Source organism: Calliphora vicina, chromosome 3, assembly GCF_958450345.1.
Source record: "Calliphora vicina chromosome 3, idCalVici1.1, whole genome shotgun sequence".
Taxonomy (NCBI): domain Eukaryota; kingdom Metazoa; phylum Arthropoda; class Insecta; order Diptera; family Calliphoridae; genus Calliphora; species Calliphora vicina.
The window spans coordinates 81345088-81367190 of NC_088782.1; the positions used below are offsets into that span (position 1 = coordinate 81345088).

The following is a 22103-nucleotide window of genomic DNA, read 5'->3' on the forward strand; positions in this document are numbered from 1 at the left end:
TCACTTAGGACCATATATGTTTAATTTCATGTTTCTAAGTCCATTATTATAGAAATTTCAAAAAAGTACCATTAGAAGAACAAAAAAGTACCTATAGTACAGTTCACACATTTTGGTACCTAAATATTATCCCCTATTCCTAACACTAACTTCACTCAAATACATATCAGCTAACTTTAATGTCGATAACTGAAATAATTTAAAATGTTTAAAAAGTACCATTAGGAGAAAAGTACCAATTTCCCTTTTCTTACTTGAACACCCCTCAAGTTTGAAATTTAAAAATATTCCATTTTGCCAAAATTGTTTATGATACAGGCATGTATCAAAATATTAAAATCTGTGTTAATGTGCCCAAGAAAAAATATGTTTTAAAAAAAGTACCAAACTGTTTACCCGGATTTGGCCCAATATACACCTTGGTACTCGAGTTCCAAATAAAACCCTGTTAGTTAATTTTTGTATGAATCCAGGAACCAACGTTAAAAAAATTATCAAAATTGGCTTAATAATTTCAAATATAATGTATTTTCCCGATTTTATCCCCTTTTTGGTACCTTTTTTATCCCCATTGAGGTGCTACAATTTCATTCAAATAAATTTCTGTAACGTGGTGGGAGCTCATAATAAAATATTCGTATGTCTATGTCAAATTATAGAAAAACATATTTTATGAAAAAGTACCAAAAATTAACACAATTTTTATCCCTTAAAGGTTTGAATTTCCAAAAAGTACCAAACTTATATTTTTTATTTTTTGTTAATTAAAGAATACGATTTAAAATTTGTTTCTATGTTTATTGGTTTAAAAGATACATAGGGTGCAAAAAAAGTACCAAAATACAGTTTTTACCCGTTTTCTCCCCTAAAAGTTTCGAATTTCCAAAAAGTACGAAACACCTGTCAGCTTATTTTTTAAATGGAGTAACATTCTATTTTAAGTTTTTTTGTATCTTTATTAGTTTTGAAGATATAAGGTTACCGAATTTACCCGTTTTTACCCTTTTTTACCCCCTAAACGTTCGAATTTCCAAAAATCCCTTCTTATCGGATCGTTTTGGGGAGGGGGGAACCCACAGTTAAAATTTCGTGATTCTAGCTTCAGCCGTTTGGGCTGTGCGATGATGAATCAGTCAGTCAGTCAGTCAGTAACGTTACTCTTTTATATATATGGGGGATTTCATGTCAAGTGAACCAACTTTTGAAATCGATGTCTTCCGATCGGGATGAAATTTGCACCAAGGTTAGCTCTATTGGATAGTAACTCAGACACAATTTTTCAACAACATCGGTCGAGAACTCTCTGAGTTATAGGGGGTAAAATTTTGACAATTTGGTCAAACAGGGGTTTTTTCTTATCCATGTAACTTATTACCTATTGTTCTTAGCAAAATGTGTTCCAAATAGTATAGATAGCTATTTCTTCGATCTTTCGAAAAAAAATATTTAAAAAAAAAAATAAAAAATTTTTAATATTTTTTTTCCGAAATCAAAAACTTTTTTGACTTTTTTTTAAAATACGCTATTTTTTTTTATTTTTTTTTTTTCTTAAAATAAAGTTTAGATATTTTCCTTGAACACCTACTTGGTCGCTTAGTGGGATGCGAGTGGGATATCTATCAAAATAAATATTTTGTAACTCAAAACATAAAATTTTTGACTTTTTTTGCAAAATCAAAAACTTTGTTGACTTTTTTTTTCAAAATGGACCCTTTTTTAATCTTTCTTTTTAGGTCAAACTAAAGCTTAGATATTATCCTTGAAGACCCTTTTGGTCGCTTAGTGGGATGCGAGTGGGATATCTATCAAAATAAATATTTTTAACTCAAGACTTACAATTTTTGACTTTTTTTTTTGCAAATACGATTTTTTTTCCAAATGGGCCCTTTTTTTAAAATTTTTTTTGTAGTCAAAAGAAAGCTTAGGTCCATTCCTTTAAGATATTTTTAGTCCCTTAGTGGGATGCGAGTAGGATATCTATCAAAATAAATATTTTGTAACGCAAGACATACAATTTTTTAATTTTTTTTTGCAAAATCAAAATTTTTTTCCAATATGGGCCCTTTTTTAATTTTTTTTTTTTGCTCAAAAGAAAGCCTAGGTCCATTCCTTTAAGATATTTTTAGTCCCTTAGTGGGATGCGAGTGGGATATCTATCAAAATAAATATTTTGTAACGCAAGACATACAATTTTTTCATTTTTTTTTGCAAAATCGAAATTTTTTTCCAATATGGGACTTTTTTTTAAAATTTTTTTTGCTCAAAAGAAAGCTTAGGTCTTTTCCTTTAAGACCTATTTTGTCACTTAGGAAGATGTGAGTAGGATATCTATTAAAATAAAAATGTTGTAACTCAAGACATTCAATTATTGACTTTTTTTTTGCAAATTCGAATTTTTTTTCAAAATGGGCCCTTTTTTAAAAATTTTTTTTTAGTCAAAAGAAAGCTTAGGTCCATTCCTTTAAGATATTTTAGGTCCCTTAGTGGGATACGAGTGGGATATCTATCAAAATAAATATTTTGTAACTCAAGATATACAATTTTTGATTTTTTGGCAAAATCAAAAACTTTTTTGACTTTTTTTTAAAATGGGCCCTTTTTGTAATTTTTTTTTTTGCTATAAAGAAAGCTTAGGCCTATTCCTTTAAGATGGTTTTGATCGCTTAGTGGGATGCGAGTGGGATATATATCAAAATAAATGTTTTGTAACTCAAGACATACAATTTTTGTGTTAAAACATTTATTTTGATAGATATCCCACTCGCATCCCACTAAGGGACTAAAAATATCTTAAAGGAATGGACCTAGGCTTTCTTTTGAGCAAAAAAAAAAATTAAAAAAGGGCCCATATTGGAAAAAAATTTTGATTTTGCAAAAAAAAATTAAAAAATTGTATGTCTTGCGTTACAAAATATTTATTTTGATAGATATCCTACTCGCATCCCACTAAGGGACTAAAAATATCTTAAAGGAATGGACCTAAGCTTTCTTTTGACTACAAAAAAAATTTTAAAAAAAGGGCCCATTTGGAAAAAAAATCGTATTTGCAAAAAAAAAAGTCAAAAATTGTAAGTCTTGAGTTAAAAAATATTTATTTTGATAGATATCCCACTCGCATCCCACTAAGCGACCAAAAGGATCTACAAGGATAATATCTAAGCTTTTGTTTGACCTAAAAAAAAAGATTAAAAAAGGGTCCATTTTGAAAAAAAAAAGTCAACAAAGTTTTTGATTTTGCAAAAAAAGTCAAAAATTTTATGTTTTGAGTTACAAAATATTTATTTTGATAGATATCCCACTCGCATCCCACTAAGCGACCAAGTAGGTGTTCAAGGAAAATATCTAAACTTTATTTTAAGAAAAAAAAAAATAAAAAAAAATAGCGTATTTTAAAAAAAAGTCAAAAAAGTTTTTGATTTCGGAAAAAAAATATTAAAAATTTTTTATTTTTTTTTTTAAATATTTTTTTTCGAAAGATCGAAGAAATAGCTATCTATACTATTTGGAACACATTTTGCTAAGAACAATAGGTAATAAGTTACATGGATAAGAAAAAACCCCTGTTTGACCAAATTGTCAAAATTTTACCCCCTATAACTCAGAGAGTTCTCGACCGATGTTGTTGAAAAATTGTGTCTGAGTTACTATCCAATAGAGCTAACCTTGGTGCAAATTTCATCCCGATCGGAAGACATCGATTTCAAAAGTTGGTTCACTTGACATGAAATCCCCCATATAGATTAATAGATATAAGTAAGTAAATTTTTGTACAGTTCAGGAAATTTACAATGTTTTTACTAATCTATATTTGGCCTTACATAATTGTTGTGAGCCAGATTTGCACTATTCTAGTAATAGTATTTTTATTTTCTTTTTTAATTATAATTAATTTATCAGATTTCTTTTAATATAATTACTAGGGGGCGGATTTATATGCAAATGCATGTTTTTTCTCGAACGTCCAAATACAATGTAGACCAATTATCTATCCGAATCGCACATTTTGCTGCAAAATGGCATCGATTTGTTAGTGCATATTTTTGCATATTTTATTGATAATGCATATTTTGTTATATTTTACTTCAAAATTTAAAATTTATATGCATATTATGCCAATTTTTAATAAAAATATAATTTTTTTTGTCATTAATGGGCAATACATTGTTTCGACAACAATTTTTTTTGTCGAATTTATTATAGAAATAGCAGTAGATAACATTTACATCGAGAAACTGGCATTAAGTTCTTCATTGCTTTAACAGTAATTCAGAAGTGTCCGGTTGGTTCTGTAAGTACTCGTCTAATGATGGTAGTTTTTCCTCTTCTTCGTATTGTAGTGCTTGACCCTGATAATATTCGTCGTTAGTATTTTTGACTTCTTCTGTCTCTAAATGAAAATTCCTTTGCATTTTAGGAGGGTTTCGAAATTGTTCAGACTATATGGGTGGTATTTTCCCGAACATTTGATTGTTCTGAGCTGGTCTGTTAATATAATTGATAGCTTTTGTCCTCATTGAAGGATCTACGTCCATGGGCTCTGGACGTGGTTGAGGCTTTGGTGCAATTGGTTTTGGAAGAATGAACATTGGGTTTGGATAACCTTGTGCCTGTGGCATTTGATTGAAACTATTGTAATATCCCATTGGATTTGCTGGTCTGTATTGATAATGATTAAATGACGGTTGTGGCATAAAAGCCAATTGGGGATAAAAGGTTTTCCTATTTTTATCATGCTGTTGTGCTCTATTTGGCGGTTGAGTCATAGGTCTGATATTTTTATACCCTTCAGCTTCGTGAGAAGGGTATATATAAGTTTGTCATTCCGTTTGTAATTTCTACATTTTTCATTTCCGACCCTATAAAGTATATATATTCTGGATCCTTATAGATAGCGGAGTCGATTAAGCCATGTCTGTCTGTCTGTCTGTCTGTCTGTCTGTCTGTCTGTCTGTCTGTCTGTCTGTCTGTCTGTCTGTCTGTCTGTCTGTCTGTCTGTCTGTCTGTCTGTCTGTCTGTCTGTCTGTCTGTCTGTCTGTCTGTCTGTCTGTCTGTCTGTCTGTCTGTCTGTCTGTCTGTCTGTCTGTCTGTCTGTCTGCCTGTCTGTCTGTCTGTTGAAATCAATTTTCTGAAGGCCCCAGATATCTCCGGGATCCAAATCTGCAACAATTCTGTCAGACATACTTTCGAGAATTTTGCCATTTAAAATCAGAAAAATCCGTCCATAAATAACGGAGATATGAGCAAAAATCCGAGACAACCTCTGAAAATTTCGTCAAAAAACACAATGTATTGCATGCTTTGACAAAAAAGCAACAAAACGTATGTTTTTGGATGTGCATGCTTTGTGTATTTTGTTTTTTCTGTGTTTTGTTTCTTTTGGCGTTGTTGTTGTTTTTTATACAACTAAACGTTTGTTTGGTTGTGTGTTGGTTTTTTTGACAAAAAAGCAACAAAACGTATGTTTTTGGATGTACATGCTTTGCGTATTTTGTTTCTTTTGACGTTGTTGTTGTTTTTTATACAACTAAACGTTTGTTTGGTTGTGTGTTGGTTTTTTTTGACAAAAAAGCAACAAAACGTATGTTTTTGGATGTGCATGCTTTGCGTATTTTGTTTTTTTTGTGTTTTGTTTCATTTGGCGTTGTTGTTGTTTTTTATACAACTAAACGTTTGTTTGGTTGTGTGTTGGTTTTTTTTGACAAAACAGCAACAAATCGTATGTTTGGATGTGCATGCTTTGCGTATTTTGTTTTTCTTTTGTGTTTTGTTTCTTTTGGCGTTGTTGTTTTTTAAACAATTAAACGTATGTTTGGATGTGTGTTGGTTTCATTGGCTTGCGTATTTGTTTCGTTTGGCGTTGTTGTTTTTTGTGTTCTTGATAAATTTAGGATGCTGTACGCTGAAAGTGGGCAATGTACATACATACATACACTGAATCAATTAAGTCTCCGTACAGACATACTCATAATATAAACTAGATATTTATGGTCACTTTTCAATACATATTTAAACCTTTTTTTAATTCATTTTATAAAAAATCTTATAAACTAGAAATCAACATAAAAAAACTACAAACATTTTCATTAAAAACATAAAAATTTACATAAATTCAATAATTGTACGAAAAGTATCACCAAAAAAGTCTCCGTACAGTTAACCGTTTTAAGGCAAGGAATCCCAATATTAATTTTAATTGAATTTAATATGTGGTAGGTCCTCCTTTCTGAGCAATTGCAGCATTTTAATGGCTGTGCATAGAATGGACCAGCTTTGTTGTTGTCATGGAATCTATTTTATACCACTCTTCCATTATAACGGCTTTTAGCTGATCTTTTCTTGTTATATTGTGCTGCCGAACCTTTCTTTCCAAGTGATCCCATATATGCTCAATCGGGTTGAGATCAGGTGACTGAGCTGTGCGATTTAAGTGCTTAAGAACATTATAAATAAGACATTCCTTTACTAATCTAGAGGTGTGATTAGGATCGTTGTCTTGTTGGAAGCAATACAAACGTCCCAAGCCTAATTTTCCAGAACTTTGTTTTAAGTTTTCTTTTAATATATTAAGGTATGCATATTATACCATAGTGTTTTCAACAAAAATAAGTTATCCCACCCCAGATGAAGCCATGTAACCCCAAACAATAACGTTACCTCCTCCATGCTTTACGGTTAGCGTCAAATGCTTCGGATTCATTTCAGTATTTGGTTTTCTCCATAACATTTCTCTTCCATCAGAACCAAAAACATTCAATTTACTTTCATCGCTAAAAATAACTCGATCCCAAAATAAAAAAATCTTTATCAATATGCTCGATAGCGTAATCCAATATCTTTTTCATGTTCACTTTTCGAACAAGGGGCTTCTTACGGCTTACTCGACCATTGTATCCATTTAGTTTAAGAGCGTTTCTTACAGTTTGGGGGTTTACCGTTAATTCATCACTAGTTTTCAAGTTTCCCGCAATTAAACATGCGTTAATTTTTGGATTACCTTCTACAAATCGTACAATTCTTCTCTCTAAGTGGTGATCTATTTTTCTTGGATGGTCAGTTCTTTGTTTATTTGCCATTGTTCCGGTTTTTTTGAACTGTTGAATAACGTACTGAATGGAAGAGCGTGGTCTTTTTACAATATCCTTGATTTCGGTTAGATTTTTTCCTTCATTTTGCAAGTTAATAATAATTTTCTTTCTATCCATTAAAATTTGCTTATTTTTGGATTCCCTGACAACAACAAAGCTGGTCCATTCCATGCACAGCCATTAAAATTAAGCAATTGCTTAGATATTGCATATTAAATGCAATTAAGTTTAATATTGGGATTCCTAGCCTTAAAACGGTTAACTGTACGGAGACTTTTTTGGTGATACTTTTCGTACAATTATTGAATTTATGTAAATTTTTATGTTTTTAAGGAAAACGTTTGTATTTTTTTTATGTTGATTTCTAGTTTATAAGATTTTTTATAAAATGAATTAAAAAAAGTTTTAAATATGTATTGAAAAGTGACCATAAATTGCTAGTCTGTATGGAGACTTAATTGATTCAGTGTATATGGGGCATTTCACGTCAAGTGAACCAACTTTTGAAATCGATGTCTTCCGATCGCGATGAAATTTGCACCAATGTTAGTTCTATTGGATAGTAATTCGGACACCATTTTTCAACAAGATCGGTCAAGAACTCTCTGAGTTATAGGAGGTCAAAATTTGACATTTTGGCCAAAAACGTGTTTTTTTTTTTATCCATATAACATATTACCTATTGTTCTTAGCAAAATGTGTCCCAAATAGTTTAGATAGCTATTTATGCAATCTTTCGAAAAAAAAAATTAAAAAAATTTAATAAAATATTTTTGATTTTTATTTTTTAAATCAAAAATATTTTTGACTTTTTTTTTCAAAATGGGCCCTTTTTATTTTTTTTAAGAAAGCTTAGGTCTTTTCCTAAGCGACCTATATGGTCGCTTAGTGGGATGCGAGTGGGATATCTATCAAAAAAAATATTTTGTAACTCAAGATTTAAAATTTTTGAATTTTTTTGCAAAATCAAAAACTTTGTTGACTTTTTTTAAAAAAATGGACCAATTTTTTAATTTTTTTTTTTGCTCAGAAGTAAGCTTATGTGTTTTCCTTTAACACCCTTTTTGTCGCTTAGTGGGATGCGAGTGGGATATCTATAAAAAAATGTTTTGTAACTCAAGACATACAATTTTTTACTTTTTTTTGAAAAATCAAAAACCTTTTTGACTTTTTTTTCCAAAATAGACTCTTTTTTATTAATTTTTTTTTCTCAAAAGAAAGCTTAGGTCTTTTCCTTTAAAACCTTTTTGGTCGCTTAGTGGGATATCTATCAAAATAAATGTTTTGTAACTCAAGACAAATGTTTTTAAATTGATTTTTTTCATATTTGTGTGTGTTTCTAAAACCTTAAAAATAAAAACCACAACAATTGACCGATAATAGCCACTGGAGGGGTGCAATATGAGGCCGACCGCTATTAATTTTCCACCCCCAAAATTTGTCTGAGTTTTGTATCTTGCGGCTTTTTTAGTCAATCCTAGTGGTAGTTTTCAGCGCACGTGATTTTCATTGTTAAAATATCAGGTGCCCCAGAAACAAATTTTTGGAATCAAGTGGAAATATTTTATGGCCCTTCTCCGAAGTACCAGTTTATTTATTATTTTATGACATTTGACTTTAAGAAGTGGGTGGAGAGGTAGAAGTTGACAGGTAGGTTATTTATATGGGGGTTTATTTTTATTATTATTTGTAACATTTGGTTAAACTAGGTACTTTAGTATGTAAGCCCTTCTTGACCCTAATAAAAGATTTTAGACTCATTCATTAAAACGTACTACCTATATGATCTTAAAAAACTATTTATTGTCATTCTGAAGACATACGGAAATCAGTTTTTTAGAAACAGCGTTAAAGTTAAGACGTGTGTTATTTACATAAATACTTACAAAATTCAAAATGTCTACGACTTCTAAAAAGGCTAAGGTTGAAAATGAAATTTATTCGTCTTTTTGTTTTAATCCCTTTAACAAAATGAAGCACAGATTATCAGATATGCGAAATATTTCCGACGGCTTATTAAAAAAATTCCCTACGCTGTCAAAACGATTGAAAATTTGTGGATCATGCAGGAAAGAGCTCGGAAAGTTGAACGAATTACCGAATTTGAATAGTAATGAGCCTTGCGTTGAAGTTATTCCAGATGAAGACAAAAGTAATTCCGAGAATGAAGACAGAACTGTTGATGATGATGGTTATTCTAACTTTTCAAATTCAACGAATGAGTGTCGAAACCAATACCATAAGGATGCAGTAGAAGTTCTTGAACAAATAAAAGAGTGAAGCTGAAAGAATTCAACTTCTCACGCTTGCTCCAAGAACATGGAGTTCTGCAAAAACAATGACTGAGTTTGGAACGTCTCAACGAAAAGCAAGAATTGCTAAACAATTGGTTGCTGAGCATGGGATTCTCACACTCCCAAACAAAAAGAAGGGAAAAACTTTGGAGTGCGATACTAAATCTCTAATAACTCAGTTTTATCAGCGAGATGATATGAGTCGCCTGATGCCAGGGATGAAAGACTGGATGTCTGTACGAATCGATGGCAAGAAAGTTCAAATGCAGAAGAGAATGGTTCTCTGTAACCTCAATGAATTATTCGCAACATTTCAATCTGAATACGAGGATGTCAAAATTGGATTCACAAAATTTACACAACTGAGGAAGCAGCGGAACTCACACAGTATGTGTTTGTATTTACCATGAAAATGTTAAATTGATGTTGAAGGAAATCAACTTAAATTACTTAAAAGATGATTCATCAGAAGATTTACATCATTACCGCGATTGCCTTAAATTGACTATGTGCCCTAATGCTACAACTTCTTGCCACTTAGGTGAATGTTCGAATTGCCCGGAAACCACATCCATCAAAGAAAATTTAATCAACTCTTTTGATCGAGAATGTATTGAGGAGTTAAATTTTAGTTGGGTATGTTACATACCATCGGAAAGGCTAATGTGTCTAGTTTCTCTGCGTAAGTTTAATTTTTAAGGTTTACACACAAATATGAAAAAAATTAAAATAGTGCAAATTTAAAAACCTTTGTCTTGAGTTATAAAACATTTATTTTGATAGATATCCCACTCGCATCCCACTAAGCGACCAAAAAGGTTTTAAAGGAAAAGACCTAAGCTTTCTTTTGAGAAAAAAAAATTAATAAAAAAAGAGTCCATTTTGGAAAAAAAAGTCAAAAAGGTTTTTGATTTTTTAAAAAAAAGTAAAAAATTGTATGTCTTGGGTTACAAAACATTTTTTTTATAGATATCCCACTCGCATCCCACTAATCGACAAAAAGGGTGTTAAAGGAAAACACATAAGCTTTCTTCTGAGCAAAAAAAAAAATTAAAAAATGGGTCCATTTTTTTAAAAAAAGTCAACAAAGTTTTTGATTTTGCAAAAAAATTCAAAAATTTTAAATCTTGAGTTACAAAATATTTTTTTTGATAGATATCCCTCTCGCATCCCACTAAGCGACCATATAGGTCGCTTAGGAAAAGACCTAAGCTTTCTTAAAAAAAATAAAAAAAAAAAATAAAAAGGGCCCATTTTGAAAAAAAAAGTCAAAAATATTTTTGATTTAAAAAAAAAAAATCAAAAATATTTTATTAAATTTTTTTAATTTTTTTTTCGGAAGATTGGATAAATAGCTATCTAAACTATTTGGGACACATTTTGCTAAGAACAATAGGTAATAAGTTATATGGATAAAAAAAACACCTGTTTGGCCAAAATGTCAAATTTTGACCTCCTATAACTCAGAGACTTCTTGACCGATCTTGTTGAAAAATGGTGTCCGAATTACTATCCAATACAACTAACATTGGTGCAAATTTCATCGCGATCGGAAGACATCGATTTCAAAAGTTGGTTCACTTGACGTGAAATGCCCCATATACTAATTATAAAAAATAATAATGCATCCACAACAAAGGTGAAGGGTATATAAGATTCGGCATAGCCGAATATGAGTGCTATATTCGTTGCTATACTTGTTTTTATTAGTCTGGTTGTGCAAAATTGCAAAATGTGATCTTGTGAATTGATTCTCCATTTTCAAGCACAAATGGAGTGCCGTGAGTAGTATAAATATGGGGTTTCTGGCGTGATTTAGAGGAATTTTTTTCCTCTAAACTGGCAGTGAAGAGGAATATTGAAAAGTTGTTATGAGGAATATTGAAGAGCATTTTCTGAAATTAAGGTAGCTACAATTTGATGACGAGGAATTGTTGGCAGAGAAAAAGGTAGCGACAATTTGATGACGAGTAATTGCTGACAGAGAAAAAGGCAGCGAAAATTTGATGACGAGGAATTTTTGGCAGAGAAAAAGGCAGCGACAATTTGTAAATTTTTGTTTTCTTGCTTCAGGTAATTTGAGTAATGTATACAAATGCTTTGTGTGTTGTATTGTGTGGAATTGATTTTGTTTTTTTTATTTCATTATTTTTGTTGTACTATTGTGTAGAGGCTTTTAATGCAGTTTTAATAGGTGGGTTTATTTTCTTTTAATTAGTCTACATTAGGGTATAAAATTTTAATTATAGGTGTGATGTATTCGACTCAATCTTTATTTCAATAATAAGTGATTCTGCTTCATTGTAATTTATATAAGTAATCGATATACATAATACTGGGTACTAATATTATAAGTAATTTATACGATGTATAAGTAATTCATATCAGTAGTTATAGCTAGGTACGTTCAGTGAACGTACGTTTAGGGTATCTCTGATAAATATACCACAATACTCCCTTCATATTTTCTTAACAATTATAAAAAATATAATCAAAATTAATTATAAAATATATATATATAAATGTGTTGTATACATAATTAGTGTTTTATAAATATTTTTATAAAGTGATTTATAACAAATTATTTATTCTTTCTAGGTCTTAGGTTGTATTCAATACAATGAGAATTAATTGGCAAAGAATTATTCTGTTCACTTTCTATAACATCAGTATCTTTATTAATATTTAATTTTTGTAATGGATCGAGAAGAATACTTGGAATAATTTGCTCACTGGTTTTTGTACATAAAATAATTTGATTCGCGTGTCTCTTCCAAACTTTGTTATCAATTGTGTGAACGATATACGTTTGTTTGCCGATTTTCTTTAAAATTTTTGCTTTTAACCAAGATACTTTGCCAGCTACAGAATAATCTTTTACCATTACAATATCATTTTCATTAAAAACAATTTTCTTAGTTCCTTTATAATTATTTTTCTGAATATTTTGCACTTTTTTAACAGTTTGTTCAATTTCTTTAACGTTTTTATAAGTTTCCTGTCTTTTTGGGTTTAATAAATCTAATCTAGTTAATAATTTCCTTTTATTGAACATTAAAAATGCTGGAGAAACTCCTGTGCAGGCGTGTACAGTGTTTCTGTAGTCAAATAAAAATCTATTTAAAATGTTGTTAAATTCTGACAACGGTGCATTACATAAATTACGCTTTAAAGCCGTTTTTATTGTTTTTACTGCGTTTTCTGCTTGCCCATTAGTTGCAGGGTTTCCCACAGGTGTCGTGATAAGCTCAATTCCATTGTCGTTAGCAAATTCTCTAAACTCTTTGGATACAAAAGATTTGCCATTATCAGACACAATGTGTCTTGGTAAGCCAAAACGAGCAAAAAGTTCTTTTAAAACAGAAATGACAGCACGACTAGTTGTATTTTTTGCCATGTCAATACATTCAAGCCATTTGCTAGTGCTGTCCACTACTACTAGACACCAGCGATTTGCGAAAGGGCCAAAAAAATCAATATGAATTCTAGACCAGACATCACTAGACCTTTTCCATGGTATTAGTTCCTGATGTGGTGGGTTAGTGCGTGTTTCCAAACACGGTGCACATTCTTTTACTACTCTTTCCAAATCTTTACTCTGATTTGGCCACCAGCAGCTTTCCCTAGCCATCGCCTTCATTCTGACGATTCCCATGTGTGTTTGATGCAAAAATTCAACCACCTCACTTTGAAGTATCTCAGGAATTACTATTCTATATCCCCAAAACAAACATCCCGATTCTTCAGATAACTCCAACTTCCTTCGGTAAAATGGCATTAATTTGGTATCTGTACATTTTCCTGGCCATCCGTTCCTAACCATATCTATCACCACTCCCAAGACTTTATCTTCTCTAGTTTTTAATTGAATTGCACTAAAATTCAAAATTTTATTTTCGTTTGCAATTTGGCGTACAAAATTTATATAAACATCGCTAGGGAAATTACTAATATTTTTGCAGGTTCCGTTAGGAACTCTAGAAAAATAATCCGCTACATTACCACTAGATTTCACATATTCAATTTCAAACTGATATCCTGACAAAGTAAGTGCAATACGCTGCAATCTATTAGACGCCATAGTAGGAATACCCTTTTTCGGACCAAATATATGTTGAAGTGGTTTGTTGTCTGTTACCAAAATAAAAGACCGACCGTACAAATATTGGTGAAATCTTTTGACTCCGAAAATAATAGCAACGGCTTCGCGATCGAGTTGAGAATATCTCTTTTCCGTTTCGGTCAGTGTTTTTGAAGCAAACTCAATTGGTTGTTCAATACCTTCTTGGTTTATCTGTGATAAAACTGCCGCAACACCCACTGGACTAGCATCTACTGTTAACTTTGTTTTAAAATTGGAATTAAAGTGTGCCAAACATCTGTCTGAGGCTAACATTTTCTTTAGTTCATCTACCGCTTTAGCGCAGGTAATGGACCAGTTAAATGCTGTATTAGCTTTAAGCAAGCAATGCAGGGGATGGAGTAGTGTCGATATATCTGGCAAAAAACGCCTATAAAAATTAACTACGCCTAATAAAGCCTGAAGTTCTTTTACTGAACTAGGGTATGGAATTCTATTAATTACCTTTACTTTTTCTGGATCTACATGCAAACCATCCTTATCTATGATATGACCTAGATACTTAATTTTTTTGCAAAAAAATTCGCACTTTTCAGCAGACAATTTGAAACCAACTTCTGACAACAGCCGAAGTACTCTTTCTACTCGCTCGACGTGCAATTCCCTATTTGGAGCACTAATAAGTATATCGTCAATAAACACGACCACTCCATCCAATCCAGCTAACAAAGAATCCATTATTTTTTGAAAAATTGCTGGCGCCGAAGCCAAACCGTATATTAACCTGGTATATTGGAAAAGTCCTTTCGATGTAGAAATAGTTGTATATTTGCGAGAATCTTGATCTAGTTCTATTTGTTGATAAGCCATACTAAGATCAAGTTTTGTAAACTCTTCTCCCCCATGAAGTTTTGAAAAGATTTCCTCTATTCTAGGCAAAGGATATTTTTCAACATGTATACATTTATTCAGGGTAACTTTAAAATCGCCGCAAATGCGAATACCACCATCCCTTTTTAAAATTGGCACAATCGGTGTACCCCAATCACTGTAATCCACCGGTTCAAGTACTCCCATAGACAGTAGTTTATCAATTTCCGTTTCCACTTTTTCTCTAATTGTTAGTGGCACCGGACGTGGTCTAAAAAATCTTGGCGTTGTCCCTTCTTTCAATTTTAGACTGGCCTGACTGTTTTTAAATAATCCTAGACCACCATCGAAAAGTTTACTAAATTTGTTCAATATGTTCACTACATTAACACTCACGTGTGACAAATAATTTAATTTTGCAAATTCGATTTGAAAAACTTTTAAAAAATTCCTTCCTAGTAGTGGTGGACCGCCATTTTCAATAACTATGAATGTGACTAGCTTTTGAATATTATCATACACGACTCCTATGTCACACTCCCCTACCGGATATATGTTTGCGCCATTGTAAGCTTTTAACAACAAATTAGTACTTTTTAAATTGTAGTTAACAAAATATTCATTAAAAGTTCTCTGTGAAATAACATTATATTCAGAGCCAGTATCTAAAATCATTTCGAATACCTTACTGTTTATACTAACGTTTACCTTAATAGGACCATCTGCTTCACTCAACATTGAAAAAAGGTTTAAGCTGTCTTCTGTCACTGCTACATCATCTTCCATAAAATTCATATTTTTTGCCTTACACATCTTCTTCAAGTGCCCTCGCTGTTTGCATTGGTTACATTTATAGAACTTATATTTACAGTCTTCGCTCCGATGTCCAGAAAATCCACATACCGCACATAGCTGTCCTTGTCTTACTTGCTGTTCTTGTACATCTCGTTGATGTTCACGCTGTTGTATTCTCATCGGTTGATTTCGTGAATATTGTAGCGATTGCTTTGGTTGATCGTTCTGCCATGCACCTCTACCGTTATTTCTGCGCATATAGTTAACATCGTTTTCGGACTTAACCTCAACTTCATACTGGTTTTTTATGTACTCAGCATTGTTTGCAATTTCGAGAGCATTTTCAAATGTGAGCGATAGGGATTCTAAAAAAATTTTGTCTCGAGCCGGGCCTCTTTCTAGTCCCATTATAAATTTATCTCGGACGACTGTGGATAATATATTTCCAAATTCACATTGTGCGGCTAACGTGCGCACCCGAACTGCCCATTCATTTGTAGTTTCACACGGTGACTTAGTTGCGGAATAAAATTTAAAACGTTCCGCAAATCCACATGATGGTGCTTTAAAATGCGTTTTCATCGCCGAAATACACAATGAAAATGTAGCTGTCGCCGAATCCAGTTTCGTTGGACTTAACAAATTTTCCAACAAAATATAAGAGCCTTCGGTGAGGGAGGTCAGCAAAATAGCTTTTTTCTTTCCATCGTCTGCCACATCATTTGCAACGAAAAACTGTTCCAATTGAAATTGAAACACACTCCACTTATTTAACAAATAATCAAATTTTGGCACCATTAAACCATTCATTTTATTTTAATTTTTTCCTCGTCGCCACTGTGATGTATTCGACTCAATCTTTATTTCAATAATAAGTGATTCTGCTTCATTGTAATTTATATAAGTAATCGATATACATAATACTGGGTACTAATATTATAAGTAATTTATACGATGTATAAGTAATTCATATCAGTAGTTATAGCTAGGTACGTTCAGTGAACGTACGTTTAGGGTATCTCTGATAAATATACCACAATAGGAAAGATGATTTTTTTCAAGAATTTGTGAGAGAAAATTTAGTTTTGAGTTTCATATTTTTTTTGTAAATTGTGTTGTTTGGTTTGTTTTCCTCTCTTTGAGTGTGAGTTGTATTAATGTAAAACACCTCCTTGAGTGTTTTTTTCAAATTAAATATGTTAATAGATAATCAGTTTTCTTCCCTCAACTGATATAAAAAGCCATTCTTTAGAATATTTCTATCATTAATCTTGGTAATATAATAGAGAATACTTAATATCATCGTAAGTAGCTCCTTGTTTAAAAATTAATAAGTATAGTATTAATAATTAATAAACAATTTTCAGATGTTTGAACAAATTATTAACATCGCATTAGGTATTAAGCCAGAGTATACAAGAATCGATGACATTCCGATAGAGCAGCCTTATAAAATCTTGAGTTTTGAATGGAAAGAAACTAAATATGGATCAAAAGTAATTGCATACTTAGAAAATAATAAATGGTTTTATCTTCCACGAAGAATTACAAAATTTTTAAATAAAGAAGATCCATATTTAAACAAAATGGGCGATAAAAAGTGGACAATTATTTACAAAGGTCGTCAATCACCAAATGGTCCTGCAATATTTGAACTTAATTATAGCTAAAATTATATTATAAATAAATAAAACAGTTTTGTTTAATATTAAATAAAAAAAAGTCTTTATTAAATTTTGTATTATTTTTTATTTATTTAATTAACATTTTTATATATCAATAAGCAGTAGAAGATCCTCATCTTCTATCATAAGGGCATCATACTCCACTGGAACTACAGACTTCTCCATATTAGCTGCGGTCTCATTCGCCACCTTTATAGACTTCTCCATATTAGCTGCGGTCTCCTTCGCCGCCTCTATAGAGTTGTCAAAATTTCGCGCCTTCTTTCTATGGAAATTGTGTACTTCCATAAAGTGGCGTTTTTTGTTCCACTTTGTGGAAAATGATTTATGCAGACAAAATTCGCAACTAAACTTGTGACTGACCATTTTCAAAATAATTTTAAATTAACAATTATTTATTAATACACCTTTGCAATATTAATTATTCTTTCAATTCAATAGTTCCTGATAATTTAAAAGTGCTTAACGAAGCAACATAATTACTTCCATTCAATAATTCCTGATAATTTAAAAGTGCTTAACGAAGCAACATACTATTTCCGCTAAAACATATTTTGGTGGGAAAATGCATTTGGTCAATATTTAAATATACTTTTTTTTTTTTAAAAATTATATAAAAACACATTTTTATATCCATTTAATTACTATAGTTTTATTTTAAATATATCTCTTATTATATAACATCAAAATTTTATATCAAGTAGGAATTCATATCTGAAAGCGATTCTTCAATGCATTTTCATAGAGTTGGGTTGTTGACCCTCATTGCGTTGTGGCAATTCCAAATTATTTGAAAATAAAAAATTAAATGGATATGTGTATGTATAGTTTTTTTGTCGCGTACCATAATTAAGATGTAATTTAAAACACCTTAATATTTAAAATAAAAAAATTATTGTAGTTAGCAATTTTTTACATACATAGCTTCAACTATGAAAATTTGTCAAAGTATACATTTACATATTTTGTTTATGTTCAAAGTTTATTAACCTTAAGATGTAACAAAATACTTTGTTTAATTTTGTTGTGTATGGTCAAGGTTAATTTCAAGAAATACTCGAAAACAACACGAATAAAACATAAATGGGTGTAAAACCTTTTATTGTTTAATTACCAATTCAATAAATAACAACTAATAAAAATCAAAATGAATAAACTGGAGAAGACGAAAAAATCATAACACCAAAAAAGGATGTCATTGAAATAAGGGAGATTCTTATCCTTCCCCCCATCGATCTTCAACTATTCCTGGCGCTTTATGATGGGAACGACAACATACTTTTAGATGCCTTATTAGATTTTGAGAGGAAAATGGAAATAAAACCAACCTAATATTTATTTATTCATTGTTATTTATTTTTAATATACATATATCTTTTTATCTAAAAATATTATTAAATAAACTTAAGACTAATATATCATTTTCATATAAATTAAAATAATTGAATATATATAAAAAAATTTTAAAAGATATATTTTTACATCTTAAATAAATAAAAATACAACAATAAACACCACATAAAATTGAAGACTCGCTTTGTATTCGTCTTTTATTGCATATGAATGTTTTGGAATTTCTATTTAAAAATGAAATAAATGGTTTAATTGGTGGTTGACCTGCTGAGCAGAAGAATTCAGCTGGTTTATTTAGAGGAAAGTAAAAAGCAACCCAGTGTTGTCCAGGTTTGTAAGAAGGATCAGTATTAGCAATATAAAATGATGGTTTTGTGACTGCTTTCGTTGGTAATTTATTGCATGCAAAAACACCTTTAAATTTGTTTTGAGTTATAATATTTGAATTTAAAGTGTATAAAATATTTGTTGAATTCATAGCGTTTGAATTATGTTGCGAGACTTATCAATTTCTATTATACTATCAAATTCACAATATACTAAGCAGGTAATTGCCTCCGTAATTGGTTTTCCAAAACGTCCTTCTATTCGAATAGTTCCTTGATTTATTAAATTTCCACAATTTGAGTTATTATTATGATCTGGTGTTAAATCGAATGATAGTAGAAAATAACCGCTATCAAAAAGTTCTTTTGTAATTTGATGACCTTTATCGAAATGATGAATTCCAGTGCCTTTAAATAGAGTTTGATATCCACGAGTGCTTAATATTCCACCGTTGTTGTAATTAAATTCTATTGGCTGTGCGGGAAATTGTACTCCATTAACAACCAAATTAAATCTTTGTAAATTAAAATGTTGAAAGTTATATGGATTTTCTTTTCTATCTCCAGTATATGCTTTGTTAGATACCATTCCAAAAATTAAAAAGTTTGGTAGTTGTCCAAGTATAACGTTATCCAGACTCAATGAGTGATTTCCTGGATGTAAAGTGAAGGTCTTAATTTCTACTCTCTTATATGGATAAATAGCATTTTTGGTTTGTAATACATTATGATGTGCCATTAATATACTACTATTGATAGTAAGATGATTTATATATAAATTAGCTTCATGTATTCTTAGATGTGATTCATTTTTTTCTCCACTTTCTAAAATATAAAATTCTGGCTTCTCCAAATTTAATGTAACCTTAAGATCAACATTATTAAGCAAATACTTTTGCTGATTAAATACATCTACATGAAGTTTCCCAAAAAGCTCCACCTTTTTTCCATCTTTAAATATTTTTTTTCTTTTATCTAATCCAGGATTTTCTTTCTCGATTAATGAGTTAATTTTATTAACATCAGTAAACCAACCACACGATTCTAGATGTGTAGATGTAGCGTCATTTCCATAGTTTAATGTTTCGAAATATGCTCTATAGTGATAATTGTTGTCAGGCTGAGATACATTTTTATTATTAAGATGAACTGTACAATTCCTAAATATGGAATGTAACATGTTATTAACAACACCTCCACTTCCTTTAAATTCAACGACTAATCTGAGATAAATACTATTAAGGTCTCTATATGTTTCACCATTCCCCAATGATACAAATTCAATAGTACTAGAGTTGTCCAATGTAGCAATTGGATTATAACATATTTCTTCTGTTTTAATTACACTAGTTTGAATTGGGGGAGATTCAAATAAATCCAATTCACTTTTCATACATTCTACAAATCCCGACATTTTAAATTTCCAAAAATATCTTTGAACTTCTTTCCTCTACAACGCACGATGGGGCCAATGACAGGTTTTGAGGCAAAAAGTCCTTTATTCAAGTCAACTTTTTAAAAAAAATAATAACGGAATTTTATATTTAACACTTTGAAACACTCAAATATTAAAAAATTAAAGTCAGGTGGCAACTCATGGCGACATGCCGAGCTGCTACATTTTCCGACATTCAATCATAATGAAACAACAAAGGAATTTTAGTCGTCAAACAAAAACTTTTAAGATTATAAAAATTTTGTAAAATGGAAAACACTTGTAAAGGTGTATAAATTAAAATGTTGTTAAAAATTTCAAAAAAAAGTTAGATGTAGTAAATAATTTTTTGTGTCTACTTGTGTTGTCTTTTTTGTGAAGTTTTTGCTGTCGTCCATATATTCTTTGGAATAGAACTTTGTTTATCCGAGCGTATCCGTGAAAAAATATATGTGTGGGGTAAGGTAATAATGTGTACTATATTTTTTTGGAAAAACCATCTGCCGCCATTTGCCGCTGTTTATAAAAATTTATTTCCAGATAGCGTATAACTTAAAAATATGGATATTTATACCCTAAACCTCCATATATTGGGTTAGTGCTGATGTTTATAACGAGCAAAAATATTGTTCCAACACCCACCTTATGGTGTACCAATCTGCTCAGGATCACTTTCTGAGTCGATTAAGCGATGTTCGTCCATCCGTCCATCCGCCTGTCCATCTGTCAATGTAAACCTTGTAATTAAACTACAGGTTGCAATTTTAAAGATAATACGACAAAATTTGGTACAAGCATTTCTCTTGTCCCAGGGACAAAGCCTATTGTATTTGGTTAGACTCGGTCCATTATTTCTCCTAGCCCCCATACGATTGCCCTATCTGAAAATAGTTAAGCTCTCATAAAAATCTTAGTTATATAGATATCCAAACCAAATTCACCACAAATAAGTTTTATATAAGCCGAAATTGCACCACTAAATTTTGTGACGATCGGTCCTTAATTAGTCATAGCTCCCATATAAGGCCCACTTCCGAAAATCACTTTAACCAGCATATATCTCTTAAAAATGTGGGTATTCCATTAAAATTCAATACAAATAAGTTCTATAGATACAAAATTCATGTCACCAAATTTTATAACGATCGGTCCATAATTAGTCATAGCTCCCATATAAGGCCCACTTCCAAAAATCATTTTAACAAGCATACATTTCTTACAGATGTTCGTATTAAAATTAAATTCAACACAAATAAGTTTCATATACACAGAAAATATGCCACCTAATTTTAGGGCGATTTGTCCATAACTAGTGATAGCTCCTCGCTTAATTTCACGATCCGCCTATCGCCATGCATATATTTCCTGTCACTAGAGGTAGGTGTGGCAGTAGGCGGATTGACTTGAAATGATTACTAAAGGCTTTGGTGAACATTTACGCGACCTAATTGAAAGTCAGAAACTTATTATTTTCCAGTGATCTTCATCCGCAGTTGCACTTTAATCCACCTACTGGAAATATGCGTGGCACTGCTCGATAGACTTCAATTTTTTACTGAAGATTTAATAACTTATTATTATCATCTGTACGAAGTTTTAAAGGTCTAGCTGTTTCCTGTGATTTATTGCCTCAAAACTGGTCGTTGGCCCCATCGTGCAACGTTTGGATTTATTATGAGGTTTTTGTTTTAAACGTTTAAGTTTTATATGCTTCCCTTTACCTTTCTGCATTGTTTTTATTTTTTCAATAGTAGCTTCTTTAATATTATTCATAATTTTTCTCCCCTGATTAAATAGAATATCTTTCACAGGTTTTGTTCCGATTTCCTCCAAAATTTCTTTTCCAATATCTAATGACTTATTTTTTAAATAATTTAATCCTGTCCTCAAGAATGGTTTTAGGTGTGAGAACAGAGATGAAAACAGTGATCCAATACCACGTCCATATTGCACAAACCTTGGTGTATGATATATTTCACCAATATTTTTCACATTATTTCCAGACTGGTTATTATAATAATTTGTATACAACACATCCATGGTTATAATAAAAATGATTTATTATTTTACTGAACATTTATTTTATAAATTTTTTTTTGTTTTTAAAGTGCAGAGTACAATAAACTGGTAATAATTCATTCAAATTTATTGTTCGTCCTTCATCATTTCGGATCATTAT

General features: G+C 31.1%; 2 protein-coding genes across 2 annotated transcripts in view; both read right to left on the reverse strand.

Annotated features, from left to right (window-relative positions):
- Positions 1–22103, reverse strand: part of Vps13D (vacuolar protein sorting 13D) — an 862750-nt gene that overhangs the window by 135707 nt on the left and 704940 nt on the right. The gene's annotated exons all lie outside the window — the stretch shown is intronic.
- Positions 12569–15935, reverse strand: LOC135955568 (uncharacterized). Its single transcript, XM_065505921.1, has 4 exons — positions 15234–15935; positions 15020–15161; positions 13965–14710; positions 12569–12661 (listed from the first exon to the last, which is right to left on the reverse strand). Exons 1-4 carry the CDS (start codon positions 15933–15935, stop codon positions 12569–12571), a joined length of 1683 nt encoding a protein of 560 aa, XP_065361993.1.

Bases quoted from the DNA above. Each gene is read 5' to 3' on its own strand.
- LOC135955568 (XM_065505921.1), bottom strand. From the start codon at position 15,935: ATGAATGGTTTAATGGTGCCAAAATTTGATTATTTGTTAAATAAGTGG. The intron at 15,162-15,233 runs GTATGTGGATTT...CAATGCAAACAG, and splicing joins GACAAGGACAGCTATGTGCG to CGAGGGCACTTGAAGAAGAT. The intron at 12,662-13,964 runs GTAATTAATAGA...TTGTATCCAAAG, and splicing joins TAGATCCAGAAAAAGTAAAG to AGTTTAGAGAATTTGCTAAC.